General features: G+C 43.2%; 1 protein-coding gene across 1 annotated transcript in view; it reads right to left on the reverse strand.

Annotated features, from left to right (window-relative positions):
* LOC311350289 (calcium/calmodulin-dependent protein kinase type II subunit gamma-like) overlaps positions 1 to 14,424 on the reverse strand; it is a 48,643-nt gene extending 34,219 nt beyond the window's left edge. The window contains exons 1-4 of the mRNA XM_084470287.1: positions 14,041 to 14,424; positions 12,546 to 12,640; positions 1,592 to 1,651; positions 46 to 100 (exon numbers count right to left, since the gene is read on the reverse strand). Of these exons, the coding sequence (XP_084326413.1) occupies positions 46 to 100; positions 1,592 to 1,651; positions 12,546 to 12,640; positions 14,041 to 14,105 (275 nt within the window). The 5' untranslated portion in view covers positions 14,106 to 14,424. The remainder of the gene's footprint in view (positions 1 to 45; positions 101 to 1,591; positions 1,652 to 12,545; positions 12,641 to 14,040) is intronic.
* Between the last annotated feature and the right edge of the window lie 4,276 nt (positions 14,425 to 18,700).

Here is an 18,700-nt window from a genome sequence, read left to right on the forward strand (position 1 = left end):
AAAATTGTGTGTGAGAGTAAGTGAGTGGTTTGTGAATTTACTTACAGGTCAAAGACAAGGTAGTGGAAACCTTCTTCTGATATGCTTTCATGAAGTCGTACTGAGAAACAGAAAAAGCATTTAGTTAAGACCAAATTTCAATTCTCAAGGGAACACTTCAGAGTTTGACAGCCATGAGGATAAAAGGAATGCACCCAATGAAATGAAAACACTGCATTTCCAGTTAGTTGCAATAGACCAACTGCTATTCAGCAGTACATTTGAATGAGTTGCAGAATCTTTATCACATGGATATATTTATTTTTCAAAATACTTTTGTCTTGCATAGTCTTGCAAGTCTGTTTATGTACATTTGGGGTTAGAAACGCTAAACTGCCTCCTATGAACAAGTTAATGTGAGGTGGAATAAATATCTATCTATCTTTATATATAGGCTGCGTCTCAATTCAGGGGCTGCATCCTTGGAAGGACGCATTTGAAGACCTCTTACGTCACAGCGGCGCGTCAAGGCTGTCCCGTTTCGAAGGCTCCTTCAAATGCGGCTGAGATATGCAGCCTTCGTTTCCTGGATTTGAAGGACCCACCAGGTGGATCCTTCACGGCCCAACGTATATAACGTTAAACTAATTAACGTTAAGCCAAGTCCTCTCTTCCTCTTCACCCGCCGGTGAATCTTCTCCCAGTCCTCCAATAAAAGATGAAATATAAATAAAATGATGATTTCTGCCTCCATATTTCTCCTCCGCTGTCCGGTTTGAACCGCAGCTGTCAGGGTTGCTAGGAGACAGGAGCGGCGTGTGGTCACGCAAGGTAAAGGACGTTAACGGCTGGTTACGCAATCTGGAAATGCTCCATAGGCTAGACCGTCTCATTCCACAACACTCGTTCAGCCTTCGGTTCGGCCTTCACGGTCTACGAAGGCCACACCTTCATAGAGCGCGTCCTTCCAAGGATACAGCCCCTGAACTGGGACACAGCCCTACTGTATATACACTAGGCCTGGGCGATATGGCTGAAAGACATATCACAATATAACTTCATCATATTGATCGATAACTATTGATCATTTTAATGACCTAAAAAGACTAGGAATTACCATGCTGGATTTAAACACTTCTATTTAACACTTAATACGACCTTCCACTGTTCTTCATTGATCAATACTCCAATGTCGACACAAAAATGAAAAACACTCAAATATAGTAAATAAGTATGGAGCCGTGTTTGTGTAACAAACCAGCCGCTAGATCCAGTGGTCCGGTCTCTTATCGATATATATTGAACATGTTTTATATTGATCAAAAGTCTATCACGATACGATAATTTATTGTTTTATCGCCCAGGCCTAATATACACATAATATACTCGGGATCCTCCCTCTCCCGGTCGAAGATAGCCTGTAACTATTTCACCTGTTGCTTGGCAACCACAAGGGATGTCTAGGAGACATATCCCATGTCCTGTGTGTGTGTGTGTGTGTGTGTGTGTGTGTGTGTGTGTGTGTGTGTGTGTGTGTGTGTGTGTGTGTGTGTGTGTGTGTGTGTGTGTGTGTGTGTGTGTGTGTGTGTGTGTGTGTGTGTTTAGGACTCACCTATGTTTGGGTGTTGGAGCAGGCGGCAGATCTTGGCCTCCCGTTCTAGTTTCTGGTGATCTGGGGAGAGACACAGTAACCACGGTAACGTCTTACTATTGACACAGTAACCACAGTAACATCTTACTATTGACACAGTAACCACAGTAACATCTTACTATTGACTCAGTAACCACAGTAACATCTTACTATTGACTCAGTAACCACAGTAACATCTTACTATTGACTCAGTAACATCTTACTATTGACACAGTAACCACAGTAACATCTTACTATTGACTCAGTAACATCTTACTATTGACACAGTAACCACAGTAACATCTTACTATTGACTCAGTAACATCTTACTATTGACACAGTAACCACAGTAACATCTTACTATTGACTCAGTAACATCTTACTATTGACACAGTAACCACAGTAACATCTTACTATTGACTCAGTAACATCTTACTATTGACACAGTAACCACAGTAACATCTTACTATTGACACAGTAACCACAGTAACATCTTACTATTGACTCAGTAACCACAGTAACATCTTACTATTGACTCAGTAACCACAGTAACATCTTACTATTGACACAGTAACCACAGTAACATCTTACTATTGACACAGTAACCACAGTAACATCTTACTATTGACACAGTAACCACAGTAACATCTTACTATTGACACAGTAACCACAGTAACATCTTACTATTGACTCAGTAACATCTTACTATTGACTCAGTAACCACAGTAACGTCTTACTATTGACACAGTAACATCTTACTATTGACACAGTAACCACAGTAACATCTTACTATTGACACAGTAACCACAGTAACATCTTACTATTGACACAGTAACATCTTACTATTGACACAGTAACCACAGTAACATCTTACTATTGACACAGTAACATCTTACTATTGACTCAGTAACATCTTACTATTGACACAGTAACCACAGTAACATCTTACTATTGACTCAGTAACATCTTACTATTGACACAGTAACCACAGTAACATCTTACTATTGACTCAGTAACATCTTACTATTGACACAGTAACCACAGTAACATCTTACTATTGACTCAGTAACCACAGTAACATCTTACTATTGACTCAGTAACCACAGTAACATCTTACTATTGACTCAGTAACCACAGTAACATCTTACTATTGACTCAGTAACCACAGTAACATCTTACTATTGACACAGTAACCACAGTAACATCTTACTATTGACTCAGTAACCACAGTAACATCTTACTATTGACACAGTAACCACAGTAACGTCTTACTATTGACTCAGTAACCACAGTAACGTCTTACTATTGACACAGTAACCACAGTAACATCTTACTATTGACACAGTAACCACAGTAACATCTTACTATTGACACAGTAACCACAGTAACATCTTACTATTGACACAGTAACCACAGTAACATCTTACTATTGACACAGTAACCACAGTAACATCTTACTATTGACTCAGTAACATCTTACTATTGACACAGTAACCACAGTAACATCTTACTATTGACTCAGTAACATCTTACTATTGACACAGTAACCACAGTAACATCTTACTATTGACTCAGTAACATCTTACTATTGACACAGTAACCACAGTAACATCTTACTATTGACTCAGTAACATCTTACTATTGACACAGTAACCACAGTAACATCTTACTATTGACTCAGTAACCACAGTAACATCTTACTATTGACACAGTAACCACAGTAACATCTTACTATTGACTCAGTAACCACAGTAACATCTTACTACTGACTCAGTAACCACAGTAACATCTTACTATTGACTCAGTAACCACAGTAACATCTTACTATTGACTCAGTAACCACAGTAACATCTTACTATTGACACAGTAACCACAGTAACATCTTACTATTGACTCAGTAACCACAGTAACATCTTACTATTGACACAGTAACCACAGTAACATCTTACTATTGACTCAGTAACCACAGTAACGTCTTACTATTGACACAGTAACCACAGTAACATCTTACTATTGACACAGTAACCACAGTAACATCTTACTATTGACACAGTAACCACAGTAACATCTTACTATTGACACAGTAACCACAGTAACATCTTACTATTGACACAGTAACCACAGTAACATCTTACTATTGACACAGTAACCACAGTAACATCTTACTATTGACACAGTAACCACAGTAACATCTTACTACTGACTCAGTAACCACAGTAACATCTTACTACTGACTCAGTAACCACAGTAACATCTTACTACTGACTCAGTAACCACAGTAACATCTTACTACTGACTCAGTAACCACAGTAACATCTTACTATTGACTCAGTAACCACAGTAACATCTTACTATTGACACAGTAACCACAGTAACATCTTACTATTGACACAGTAACCACAGTAACATCTTACTATTGACTCAGTAACCACAGTAACATCTTACTATTGACTCAGTAACCACAGTAACATCTTACTATTGACACAGTAACATCTTACTATTGACTCAGTAACCACAGTAACATCTTACTATTGACACAGTAACCACAGTAACATCTTACTATTGACTCAGTAACCACAGTAACATCTTACTATTGACTCAGTAACCACAGTAACATCTTACTATTGACACAGTAACCACAGTAACATCTTACTATTGACACAGTAACCACAGTAACATCTTACTATTGACTCAGTAACCACAGTAACATCTTACTATTGACTCAGTAACCACAGTAACATCTTACTATTGACACAGTAACCACAGTAACATCTTACTATTGACACAGTAACCACAGTAACATCTTACTATTGACACAGTAACCACAGTAACATCTTACTATTGACACAGTAACCACAGTAACATCTTACTATTGACTCAGTAACCACAGTAACATCTTACTACTGACTCAGTAACCACAGTAACATCTTACTATTGACACAGTAACCACAGTAACATCTTACTATTGACTCAGTAACATCTTACTATTGACACCGTAACCACAGTAACATCTTACTATTGACACAGTAACCACAGTAACATCTTACTATTGACACAGTAACCACAGTAACATCTTACTATTGACACAGTAACCACAGTAACATCTTACTATTGACACAGTAACCACAGTAACATCTTACTATTGACTCAGTAACCACAGTAACATCTTACTATTGACACAGTAACCACAGTAACATCTTACTATTGACTCAGTAACCACAGTAACATCTTACTATTGACACAGTAACCACAGTAACATCTTACTATTGACTCAGTAACCAGTGAGAAACAAGTAGCTCACAGCTTACCATCCTCATCTTACTATTGACTCCCCCAAGGCACCTCAAAGCCATGCCCCCGCTGGCCCAGCTACACCCGTCTCACAGCCCAGTCTGAGTCTACATTGATACAGTGACTGTACTGTACTGTACTGAGAAATAACATGGTTAAAGTAATCACTGAAAATGACTTCAGCAGTTCTTCTTAAAGGACAATTCCAGTATTTTGAACATTGAGCCCCCTTTCTGGGTTTAAAATTTTCTGGTAAAAAAAATAAAAAAATAAAAATTAATAGAAATTGCAGAACAGCTGGATTCATATCTGGACTTTATTTTCTATTTGGGGGAAATTTCAAAGTTCTCATTTACAAAGTGTTTTTTTTGGAGAGAAATTATGAATAAATGCATCATGTTTTCAAACTCAAAAATAATCGTTTGAATAATCAAGATTTCAATATTGACCAAAATAATCGTGATTATGATTTTTTCCATAATCAAGCAGCCCTAATCAGCAGGGCTAGAACCGAGCGAAAAGACTACAACCAAACATAAACAGCCCCTGTTCCGATTCCGCCCAACAACGAGTCTTCCAACAGAAATCAATGGGATGTACAAAATGCCAAATAAAACACGACAGAAACTGTATTTCGCTACGTTACTTGATTTGGAACATCAATGCACACCACTAACCACTCGGTGAGTTGCACATTTCTGAAAACAAACGTTTAGGGTTGTTTTAAGGACAGGTTTGTGAATGCCCGTAGCCAGCCATTCTGAAGCAGGCAGGGGCGATTCTAAATGAGCCAAATTCCCGAGACAGGACCAATAGCCAACAGGTCGGTGTCAACCACTCTATTTCATCCTAGACAACCCAGAAAGGGGCTCAATGTGCTAAATACCAGAATTGTCCTTTAACATCTAGATCCCGAGATCCCAAGTACAGTCACCTCTGACCTTTGTAAAGTCCCGTCGGTCAATGGCCACAGACGGATTAGCTCTCCATTTAATCTGTTGGGAAGGGATCCAATGTACCAGCTAGGTTGTTCATTTACTTTCCAAGTAATTGGTTTACCCATCAACCAACCGCTAAGGCTGTAGCGCTTTGTGAAACCACCACCATTAATAGTGTTGGAGACAACTTCCACCATCCCACGCTGCTCCCCACGTCAAACCACGTATTACGTTATTGTTTTGATCGACCCTTAGCTTCAGAAACGACATACATTACCTTTTAGTTGAATGTTCTTTAGTTAATAAGTAGTTCATGTTTTTTGTAAATGTATTTTTTGGCTTCTATTGATGGTCAGTTGACCATCTTGCCATATGTACCAGCAAATGTTGAGTGTTTGTGTTAATGTGTTGTTCAAAATCCGCAATCCTAATATTGTGTTAACTGCATTATTATTACTACAGCAAGAACACATAACGTTGAGCATTCGCTATCGAAACGTATCATTTCATAAACAAAATATTGTGAGGGAATTGTGGAAGAAACTATGAGGACACTTCTTTATTATACATTATTTTTGCATTTAGAAATAACAGCTCAAACATATTGACGATTATGTTTTGTAGTATTTCTTGTATTTCTTTTGGTCTGCTGCACTACATGTCACACTAAGGCTTTCTCTCTATATCGTAGTAATCAAATATCCAATTTGGTTAAAATTCCTAATTGCTCCATTCACCCTGAAGGAAAACTACATAGAGCAGGCAAGCATCACATAGGGTCGTCATTAGTAGGTTAGGTTCTCCTTGGTACGGCTACTCGGGACCAAATAAGAGGGGGTACACCATTAGCAAAAGGGGTAAAGAGGGTGGCCTTCAGAACAATAAAGGTTGCTTTTGATAGCATGACGTGTGCAGTTGTACCGTTTAAGTCTTAGTTTTGTAGAGGCTATCCCTGCTAGGATCCTAGCCCTGCGTCCTGCATTACTTTTCAATCACCTATAAACCCATAGCTCTTCTTTGGCATGACATCTTGAATTCTTATATTTTCAGTCATTAGTCAATAGTGTGATATTAACTGTTGACTGTATAACAACCTATTTAGCATAATAACAACCACAGATCTCAGACAAATACATGCCCCAGAGCATGCTGGGAACAATCTAGCCCACTCTGGGACGCTACACAATAATACATGATGGCATTTTAATAAACCTGTCCCCATCGCACAGCCCTACAGACCAGGGTACACTAATCCCAATCCAATCTTGTTAGGGCACTTACCAGACAGTAGCGTACTCAAAGTGGCTTACGAATCATGCCATACACCTGTGGCAACGCGGCAGGAGGAGGGAGCAGAGGAGTTCCAAAGCTGGACGAGAAACAACGGCAACGCCTGTAAACCAGGAGGCCTCGACCACAGAACAACTGGTTCTGTAAACCAGGAGGCCTCGACCACAGAACAACTGGTTCTGTAAACCAGGAGGCCACAGGACAACTGGTGTCCGTAAACCAGGAGGCCTCGACCACAGAACTGGTGTCTGTAAACCAGGAGGCCTCGACCACAGAACAACTGGTGTCTGTAAACCAGGAGGGCCTCGACCACAGAACAACTGGTTCTGTAAACCAGGAGGCCTCGACCACAGAACAACTGGTGTCTGTAAACCAGGAGGTCTCGACCACAGAACAACTGGTTCTGTAAACCAGGAGGCCTCGACCACAGAACAACTGGTTCTGTAAACCAGGAGGTCTCGACCACAGAACAACTGGTTCTGTAAACCAGGAGGCCTCGACCACAGAACAACTGGTTCTGTAATCCAGGAGGTCTCGACCACAGAACAACTGGTGTCCGTAAACCAGGAGGTCTCGACCACAGAACAACTGGTGTCTGTAAACCAGGAGGTCTCGACCACAGAACAACTGGTGTCTGTAAACCAGGAGGCCTCGACCACAGAACAACTGGTTCTGTGAACAACTCAGCATAATGTTAAAATGGTATCTTCCATTATTACTCCTAGATCTACCGTCTCTACTCCTACTCAACTATTCTCCTTCTCTCCATCACTTTCTTTAGCACCCAATGAATAGCATCATTTCCTCCATCTCTAACTGTCCCCTGTTCACTGTCTCTACCCGAGTAGCATCTGTCTCCCTCTCCCTCTGTGTCTGTCTGTCTCCCTCTGTGTGTCTGTCTGTCTCCCTCTATGTGTCTGTCTCCCTCTCCCTCTATGTGTCTGTCTGTCTCCCTCTGTGTGTCTGTCTGTCTCCCGCTGTGTGTCTGTCTGTCTGTCTCCCTCTGTGTGTCTGTCTGTCTCCCTCTGTGTGTCTGTCTGTCTCCCTCTGTGTGTCTGTCTGTCTCCCTCTATGTGTCTGTCTGTCTCCCTCTATGTGTCTGTCTGTCTCCCTCTGTGTGTCTGTCTGTCTCCCTCTGTGTGTCTGTCTGTCTCCCTCTGTGTGTCTGTCTGTCTCCCTCTGTGTGTCTGTCTGTCTCCCTCTATGTGTCTGTCTGTCTCCCTCTGTGTGTCTGTCTCCCTCTATGTGTCTGTCTGTCTCCCTCTATGTGTCTGTCTGTCTCCCTCTGTGTGTCTGTCTGTCTCCCTCTGTGTGTCTGTCTGTCTCCCTCTATGTGTCTGTCTGTCTCCCTCTGTGTGTCTGTCTGTCTCCCTCTGTGTGTCTGTCTGTCTCCCTCTGTGTGTCTGTCTGTCTCCCTCTGTGTGTCTGTCTGTCTCCCTCTATGTGTCTGTCTGTCTCCCTCTGTGTGTCTGTCTCCCTCTATGTGTCTGTCTGTCTCCCTCTATGTGTCTGTCTGTCTCCCTCTGTGTGTCTGTCTGTCTCCCTCTGTGTGTCTGTCTGTCTCCCTCTATGTGTCTGTCTGTCTCCCTCTGTGTGTCTGTCTGTCTCCCTCTGTGTGTCTGTCTGTCTCCCTCTGTGTGTCTGTCTGTCTCCCTCTGTGTGTCTGTCTGTCTCCCTCTATGTGTCTGTCTGTCTCCCTCTGTGTGTCTGTCTCCCTCTATGTGTCTGTCTGTCTCCCTCTATGTGTCTGTCTGTCTCCCTCTGTGTGTCTGTCTGTCTCCCTCTGTGTGTCTGTCTGTCTCCCTCTATGTGTCTGTCTGTCTCCCTCTGTGTGTCTGTCTGTCTCCCTCTGTGTGTCTGTCTGTCTCCCTCTGTGTGTCTGTCTGTCTCCCTCTATGTGTCTGTCTCCCTCTGTGTGTCTGTCTGTCTCCCTCTGTGTGTCTGTCTGTCTCCCTCTGTGTGTCTGTCTGTCTCCCTCTATGTGTCTGTCTGTCTCCCTCTGTGTGTCTGTCTGTCTCCCTCTATGTGTCTGTCTGTCTCCCTCTGTGTGTCTGTCTGTCTCCCTCTGTGTGTCTGTCTGTCTCCCTCTATGTGTCTGTCTGTCTCTCTCTGTCTCACTCTAGTTCTCATCTAATATTTCACAGTAGGTTTCATTAAACATTCACGCCGTAGCCTCGCTACGTTTGTCCTTCATATAGCAGCTCACACACACACACACACACACACACACACACACACACACACACACACACACACACACACACACACACACACACACACACACACACACACACACACACACACACTTAAAGTAGAGCAGGGCTGTTGGCGCCTTCTTTCATTATTCAGCGGTTGATGAGTGCCACCAGCCTCTCTCTACTGCTGCCCCAACATCTTCCTCCTTCTTTCTTTTAGGCTCACTTTCCTTCCTCCCGTCAAGTTTACTAAAAACTAAGAAGGATCAAGTTGAGTCTTCAAGTGATAATTTTAAGTTGTGTATATTCTGGATTAGTGTCTAGGGTCATTGTACTCAACATGATTCTACATGGTATCTTCCGCTGGCACACAATACATCAATGTTGAACGGTTTACAATTGATACTTCTGCAACGTGTCATTACACAGCATGACCACTGGGGTGGATCTGCAGGGGACCCCATGAACAGAATGAACTCCGGATTAGCCCCACGGCTAAAGGTACATACAGTCCTCTACGTGGAATGCTATTCCATGTAATGTGAATGTTATGTTAACACATGAACGATTCTGCATTCTGAACGATGAAGGGACAGAACATAATCGGGAGTTTGGAATCAGTTGTACATGAAAAACAAAACGTTGTTATGGCTGTTGACTATTGTTTAAGAGCAGGGCACTCTGTAATTCGCCTATTGTGTTGAAATACTGAGCAAACGATGGCTCTTTAGAGCGAGCTACTGCCCGATGGCTTCTCTAGGTCATAATTATTATTATGGCTCTGTAGAGAAGCTGATGCTGCCCATCTCCTCTATATGTAAACACCACCAGAAATAGGAACCCCTGCTAGTGCATTTAGTTCCCATGATGATGACGATGACGATGGCCATGCCCATATGCACTTCTTAATAAATATGTTTAATTGGATAATAGTTTGAGCAGTTGCCTTTTCTTTGAATCTGATCAATGAACTTGTCATGGCAGGGCCCAGTGCAAAGACTATGACAGGTTAGCAATGAAAAACACACAATACAGTTGCAAGTTATCATAGGCAAATGAGTTATTTGACCTGTGTGGGTAACAGGGATCAAGATCATCTGATTCTCTAGTAGGCCAACCCAAAACTGCTTTTGCACTAAATGCTAAAGAAAAAGTACAAAAGTATTGCTGCTCGTGCACAGCCACAGCTGAAACTAAGACATACCGTTGCACATCTTTTGTACAATTTCTACGCTAGGTTACTCATAACCTACGTGAATTGTTTGGCAGGGCTCAAGACTGTGCCCAAAATGGTTGCATTTGCATTTGCGGTCGCATTTCCTAGGTCACAAAAAAGTGCTGTGTGCAGGAAGTCTGTGGCTTTGGGATGCACTCTCCAGCTGATTTAGGGCCGAGCTTCAATGTGAAGCCTCAGAACTGGCAGCCTGTAGCAGTATAATGGACTGGCATAGGGCAGCCTGTAGCAGTATAATGGACTGGCATAGGGCAGCCTGTAGCAGTATAATGGATGGTGATGAAGGTTTGGAGCAGTGCTGGAGGCACATCCTAGAGCGTTTCCAGCGCTGGTGTTACTGCTGTCACACCCACTAAGGCTTTATGGGTGGGACATGATAGATGACATGCCAATACTGCGACAATCTGCCAAAAAAGGGGTGCAACCAAATTTGTTTGGGGGCCACCAAATAAAAAGTTTGTTGGACCAGGGAAAAAAATGTTTTAGCCCTGTTTAGTTTTATCCTTTTATCATATGCTGAATTCTTAGTGACTTCAGACCATGAGTTAACTGAGCCAAATCTTTACCGTTTTCTGGTTCAGTGCAACGGAGAAGCAGTAAATACATTCAGTATTCTTGTTATAAAACAAACGCTGTGGACGCTATAGTGGTGGTTAGGGCAGGATTAAAGCGGTGTTAAAGCTACATGGAACCCGTCGGTACAGCATGTTAAAAGAGAACCAACATTAAAACAACAACGCAACCAGACGCCAAAAGACAGAAGAATTCAAAAATATAAACTTGAGGGTTAGAAGAATGAAAAAGATAGACGAGCTCTTAGGTGAAGATATCATTGACTGTCGAGGACCACGAGCTAGGAGGTCCATATCAAATATCTAGACAGACGAAGTGTGATTGCCTTGTTTGGTTTGAATCTACTTTCCTTTTAACAGGCAACACGTTTAAAGACCTCCTCCACTCAAATGTTAACATCTTAAATGTATTTACCCCAAAAATAGTTTTCTATGTTTTTGCACCATTTTCTTTCAATAAATCACGGAAATTGCTTTAAAATCAAATTTCTCTGCCCGGTAGGCACATGGGTGACCAGTCAAAAACTACAATCAAGCATCCAATCATATGTTTCAACATGAGTGGGATTCCCTGCTTGGTCTGCTCCTTTCAATGTATCCATATTGAGGCATTATTGAGGCATTAGACCTTCTGTGTAATCTGTGGGCAGCATTTGATGGACCCATCTATCGGGTAAAACGTGAAACTGAGGACCAAGATCTAGGGATGATACTAATACCAGTACTCTGGTTATGGGTCACTCATAAAAGGCATCTGATACCGTACTTGATACCTGTTTAAAGCAACATGAAGTTAACCTCTCGTCAGTTGAGCAGGTAGCAGAGGAGCAGCATATAAATGTCTGAATGCACATTGGTATGTGGGCGTTTGGGCATTCATACCATTTATTTAAACAATCCAGACACACGCAGTATAATCTATACACACAAACAACAACCAGAATGACCATGGAACTGCCAGTCATCATTTGTTATCCAGCGTAGTTACCACAACCGCTGCTGGTGACCCGAGCACAGCGGCCTGTTCTCTGCTCATAGATACTAGGGCTGCACAGGTACACAAACTGTGCTACATTGAGGTAATACCGAAACCAAAAATAAAAAGGCTTGTAACTGCAAGGGATTTATACTGGTATATGAAAGCGAAAGGGTCTCACTGTCACTCACTCACACACACACACACACACACACACACACACACACACACACACACACACACACACACACACACACACACACACACACACACACACACACACACACACACACACACACACACACACACACCTTAAGGAAATGTAGCGCTAGCGAGTGCTGACTGGAGCCATGGTATCTTCAGGCCTACAGGAAGGGCGGCACTTTAACTGTGCAAGGAGGCAACAACAAAGACTGTAACTGTAACTGTAACTGACCTACCTCTGGCTGAAAGCTTCTTGGTGTTGATGATTTTAGCTGCATACTCCTCGCCAGTGGTCTTCTTGACGCATCGCCGGACAACTGAGAAGGCCCCCCTGGGGAGGGAGGGGAGAATCAGTAAAACAGCATGTATTTCACCGGAATGAGGAACGGCCACAGAGCCAACATCATAACGCTGGGCTAAAGCTGCTACAACTCACCAACTACATACACTAGTTCATTCATTAATTATATGAGATGTAAAAGACATGCTACTAGTGTCTCCCTACAGACTAGTGTCTCTCCCTACAGACTAGTGTCTCTCCCTACAGACTACTAGTGTCTCTCCCTACAGACTAGTGTCTCTCCCTACAGACTAGTGTCTCTCCCTACATGCTACTAGTGTCTCTCCCTACAGACTAGTGTCTCTCCCTACAGACTACTAGTGTCTCCCTACAGACTAGTGTCTCTCCCTACAGACTAGTGTCTCTCCCTACAGACTAGTGTCTCCCTACATGCTACTAGTGTCTCTCCCTACAGACTAGTGTCTCTCCCTACAGACTACTAGTGTCTCCCTACAGACTAGTGTCTCTCCCTACAGACTACTAGTGTCTCCCTACAGACTAGTGTCTTTCCCTACAGACTAGTGTCTCTCCCTACAGACTAGTGTCTCCCTACAGACTAGTGTCTCTCCCTACAGACTACTAGTGTCTCTCCCTACAGACTAGTGTCTCTCCCTACAGACTAGTGTCTCCCTACAGACTAGTGTCTCTCCCTACAGACTACTAGTGTCTCTCCCTACAGACTAGTGTCTCTCCCTACAGACTACTAGTGTCTCTCCCTACAGACTAGTGTCTCTCCCTACAGACTACTAGTGTCTCTCCCTACAGACTACTAGTGTCTCTCCCTACAGACTAGTGTCTCTCCCTACAGACTACTAGTGTCTCTCCCTACAGACTACTAGTGTCTCCCTACAGACTAGTGTCTCTCCCTACAGACTAGTGTCTCTCCCTACAGACTACTAGTGTCTCCCTACAGACTAGTGTCTGTTCCTACAGACTAGTGTCTCTCCCTACAGATTAGTGTCTCTCCCTACAGACTAGTGTCTGTTCCTACAGACTACATGTGCGTGTCACAGGAACAGAGGTTTTGTTGGAGGTTTTGAAATAACCAAGTCCTCATTTAACATAAAAACATGTGTGCAATCTCTAACCATCTCTAACCAACCCTAATCCTTACTAACCCTAGCTCTACTACACAACAACAGACACACACAACGAGCTACTAGCTCTACTACACAACACCAATACACACAACGAGCTACTAGCTCTACTACACAACACCAATACACACAACGAGCTACTAGCTCTACTACACAACACCAATACACACAACGAGCTACTAGCTCTACTACACCAGAGAACAACAGACACACAACGAGCTGCTAGCTCTACTACACCAGAGAACAACACACACAACAGACACACAACAGCCTCTCCGGGCGGATGTCGCTTACTTCCCGAGCTCCTCGTAGAGCTGATACTCGTCTGTGAATCTGGTCGACGTTACGATAGCCTCCATGTTGAGCTCCAGGGAGGCGGTCGCTGCTGCCTCTGGTCCGGGAGGAGAGAGGAGGCGGAGGGTCGGCGGAGGCGGTCGCTGCTGCCTCTGGTCCGGGAGGAGAGAGGAGGCGGAGGGTCGGCGGAGGCGGTCGCTGCTGCCTCTGGTCCGGGAGGAGAGAGGAGGCGGAGGGTCGGCGGAGGCGGTCGCTGCTGCCTCTGGTCCGGGAGGAGAGAGGAGGCGGAGGCGGTCGCTGCTGCCTCTGGTCCGGGAGGAGAGAGGAGGCGGAGGGTCGGCGGAGGCGGTCGCTGCTGCCTCTGGTCCGGGAGGAGAGAGGAGGCGGAGGCGGTCGCTGCTGCCTCTGGTCCGGGAGGAGGCGGAGGGTCGGTGGGGCGGGAGCCTCCTTCGAGCTGTAGTCGTGGAGGGAGGGAGGGGGGTGCAAGCCACGCGAGATCTCCTCCTTCGCGCTGTCGTAGTGGAAGGGGAGCGAGATCTTCTCTCATGTGTACCGCGAGGCTACAACAGCTCTAGTGCAGTTCTAGGTCCATGAGTTCTAGACCTTCTTTATAGGTCCATGTTCTAGACACGCCAAGTCAACAATGTAACGTTACCTGGTTACATGCGAGCTGACCTCCGAGCAGTTATCGGTTTAATCCGGTCATAATATTGTAACGTTACCTGGTTACATGCGAGCTGACCTCCGAGCAGTTATCGGTTTAATCCGGTCATAATATTGTAACGTTACCTGGTTACATGCGAGCTGACCTCCGAGCAGTTATCGGTTTAAAGGTATAAGATAAGATAAGAACTTTATTTCATCCAATACATGAGAAATTCACACCATGGAATATAAAAGATGCAATAATAAAATTAAAATAAATAAAGTGTATAAAGTGTCCAGCAATACATACATACATCAAATAAAACAAAATTAAATTGAAAAAACACAGCGATTACGATGTCATGCCATAAGGGCATAGATGTACATGCCTAGGGGTTACACAATGAGGCTAAGAGGTCCTTCACTACAGAATAAATACTTAATTACACATGTAGGGGAGAGTCGCCATAATTGTAACATTTTTCACTTTTCACTCTTTTACCCTGAGATTTTTTTACCTACTATGTAATATTTTCAGGCAAACGACCTACATGTGTCTGCTATCATAACCTACTTAAAGTTATTCAATAGAGAAAACACGTCGTGAGGAATTAAACCAAACATTGACGCTGTCCGATGTTACAATTGAAGCGCATGAGTCTCAATTGTAACAGCGTGAGTTACGGTTGTAACACGGCTAAAAAACAGCATTAAACAAATAGTTTTCATGGCAAATCAACAATATTTCAGTCAAGCAACTGTTTTTACGTTGATTGCATACCAAGGATGTGATCAGATAATGTATAAAACATATAATTAAAACTTATGTAACTAATGTACCAGTTGGCGCATTCCTGTCCTTCCTTGTTGGCAAGTAGCCTACACTGATTACACCTACATAGTTAGCGAATTTGATTGATGGAAGTTGTAAAAATACTATAGGCCAACAACCCTAATCTGATTTAGAATAGCCTATAATTGAATGACAGCTGACTGAACACAGAGTAGCCTATTGGCCAATACGGCGCATGCTTTTTGGGGAGGCCCACCTAATTGCGCACTGAGCCCTGGAGGGTCTGTAGCAACACCCCACTTAGCTTTACAGTCTATGCCACACAGTCCATTCATATTTGCAGTTTTATTGACAAAAAACTGATATACAAGGCCATAGTATGAAAAAAACTGTCAGCATTTAAACATTTCATTAAACAGTAGGCCTATAATTAATTAAAAAGTTCATTAACATTTTTCATAACATTTCATTAAACAGTAGGCCTATAATTAATTAAAAAGTTCATTAACATTTTTCATAACATTTCATTAAACAGTAGGCCTATAATTAATTAAAAAGTGCATTAACATTCATTAACATTTTTCATAACATTTCATTAAACAGTAGGCCTATAATTAATTAAAAAGTTCATTAACATTCATTAACATTTTTCATAACATTTCATTAAACAGTAGGCCTATAATTAATTAGTGCATAAACAATATTTCATCCACACACACAACACAAAACATTAGAATGTGTGTGTTCACATCATAACATGACACACATAAAAGTGCAACAATATTTCATCCAGGAATGCTCGTGAGCTGGTCAATTACTTTTTTCATAACATTTTTCATAACATTTCATTAAACAGTATAATTAATTAAAAAGTTCATAAACAATATTTCATCCAGAATTGCCTGCTGTTGGTTTAACGAGTTAACAATTGTGACATGTGTACATTTTCCCTCCCTCTGGGCCCACTCTTTACAGCTCCAGCATTGCACCCACACTTCTCCAGGCTTCGATGAACCAAAGTCCTCCCCACAAACCTGGCATTCGTCATTTCTCTTTTCCAAGGTAGCTGTTTGCTTTTTCTTCTGGAGCTTGGAACTGCGTGGTGCAACTCGCTTTTCTCTCTCCTCTTCCAAGGCCCGTTTTGTTGGTGTGTCTGTTAGTATAGCTGTTGTCCTCCTCTTTCTTCCCTTGGTGGTGGCTTTTCTGGGTCCAGCCTTCGCGTAAGGGCGAACAGGAACAGGATTGAAACACCCTGTACTTCCAGCTGATGTGGATGGTCCTTCAGCTGCCCACTCCTGAAATGGAGAGCTAGAACACTGAACCCCAGGAGAGGCAGGAGAGCCAGTGGGACGAGCAGGACTTGGGCCCTCATGTGCAGGAGAGACAGCACTCACAGTGGTGGAGCAGATCACGGATGCTGCAGCTGGCTCCAGTGAACTGGAGGGATCAGGCCTGTCTGTAACTGAACAAGGTGCATAGTCTTGGTCTGTGAAGATGTGCGGGTTGAAGGGATGAACTCCGGTACATCTGAACCCAGCCATTATGTTGGCTGGTGTGGCGGCATATGGCAGAGCTGTTGCCACAACAGCTGGGACGTCATAGATCCCCATAGTCTTACCTGGATTGTTCTTCATCCAGCTGTCGATGGCGGTGTTGACATACCTCTTCAAAGGCCCGTACACACTCCTGTCCAGGGGTTGGAGTTTGTGGGAGCAATGGGGAGGGAAAGACAACAAAACAACTCTGTGTTCCCTGCAGAAGTCAATCCCCTGGATGGACAAGTGTGAGGCATGGTTGTCCAGGAGAAGGATCACCTTGGCCTGTGGTGATGCATGGGTGTGCCTCACAAAGTGCTGGAGAAACACGATGAAATCGTCCTCCTGCATCCAGCCTGACCCATTGCATGTGCCAATGCAACCAGTGGGTCCGCCATTAATCATGAAGGGCTTGAACTTCTTTCTGGGAAAGATGAAATGGGGAGGTATGCTGTTACCTTGTGCATTAACTGCAAAGGCCATGGTGATGAGGGTGCCCCTCTCTGCTGAGGTCATTGCCCCTATTTGTTTCACCCCCTTGGTGGACACTATTTTGTTTGGTGTCTGGACTGTCGTAATACCAGTCTTGTCCATGTTCCACATATCCTTGGCTTCAAAGGGATGGCGTTGCAGGACATCAGCCAGGTTGTTGAAGAAGGCTTGGACGTTGACTTGGTTGAAGCTGGTGGCACGGGATAGGCTAGTGGCCTGTGGACGCCGTATTGACAAGCGTTGGTGCCTCTTCATGAATCCAACAAACCAATCCTTCCCTGACATTTCTTTCTCTCGCCATGCCTCTGGGTATTTGCAGCCGTATTGGTTTGCCAGCTGGTATGCATGTCTACGGACCTGAAAAATGTATGGTTACATTATATGTAAATAGCATTCATATTTATTTGTATTGCTTCTAATTATCATATTTAATTGTAGCCTATTGTTCTTTTTCCACACATGACACTGATTTATTTAAATTATGAATTTAAGTTAATGAATTTCTTATGTTACTTTTTATTACTAATTTATACCATTTATTCAAAATCATGAAATACAACAACAGCCTTCTACTTAAATGTATGATGACCAACCTACTGCTGTTTCAATCTATTCTCACCTCCTTGGGGCATAATCCAAAATAAAGTTCAGCTGCCCTCATCAAATAAGTCATTCGTTTCTTCTCCTGCTCATCTGAAAAGACTCTAAAGTGGTTCTTATACCCTGACTTTGGAAGCTCCTGGCTCCCCTTCTCCTCCAGGCTCGTCCTTGCCTTACAATACCTGTACAGAGTGACATGGCACATGCTATATGCTTTTGCCACACTTCGTACAGAGAGACCCTGTCTAAGGACTTCTATTGATGCTTTTTCTAGCATATCCCTGGGCACTAAGCCTCTCTTCCTCTCCCTATTTGGTGGCATTCTGGAAAAGCAAACAAACAAGCAAACAAAGGGGAAAACCAATCAAGCTGTGCTCGCAAATCTAGGCAGTTACAAATGTAACATGTGTTACCAATGAGCCGCTGGTCGCGCCCATGCTTTGGCGTTCCTTACAGACCAGAACTAGCATGACGAGTGAAAACTATGCTAACTGACGAAGAACAGATACATGCAGACAGCCGTGTGGATTCTAGCTCCACAACATACAAGCAGAACTTAATGTTCGAAAAAGACCTCTGGATCTTAATTTTTACT

The sequence above is a fragment of the Micromesistius poutassou genome, assembly GCF_964030765.1.
Source record: "Micromesistius poutassou genome assembly, chromosome: 7".
NCBI lineage: Eukaryota > Metazoa > Chordata > Actinopteri > Gadiformes > Gadidae > Micromesistius > Micromesistius poutassou.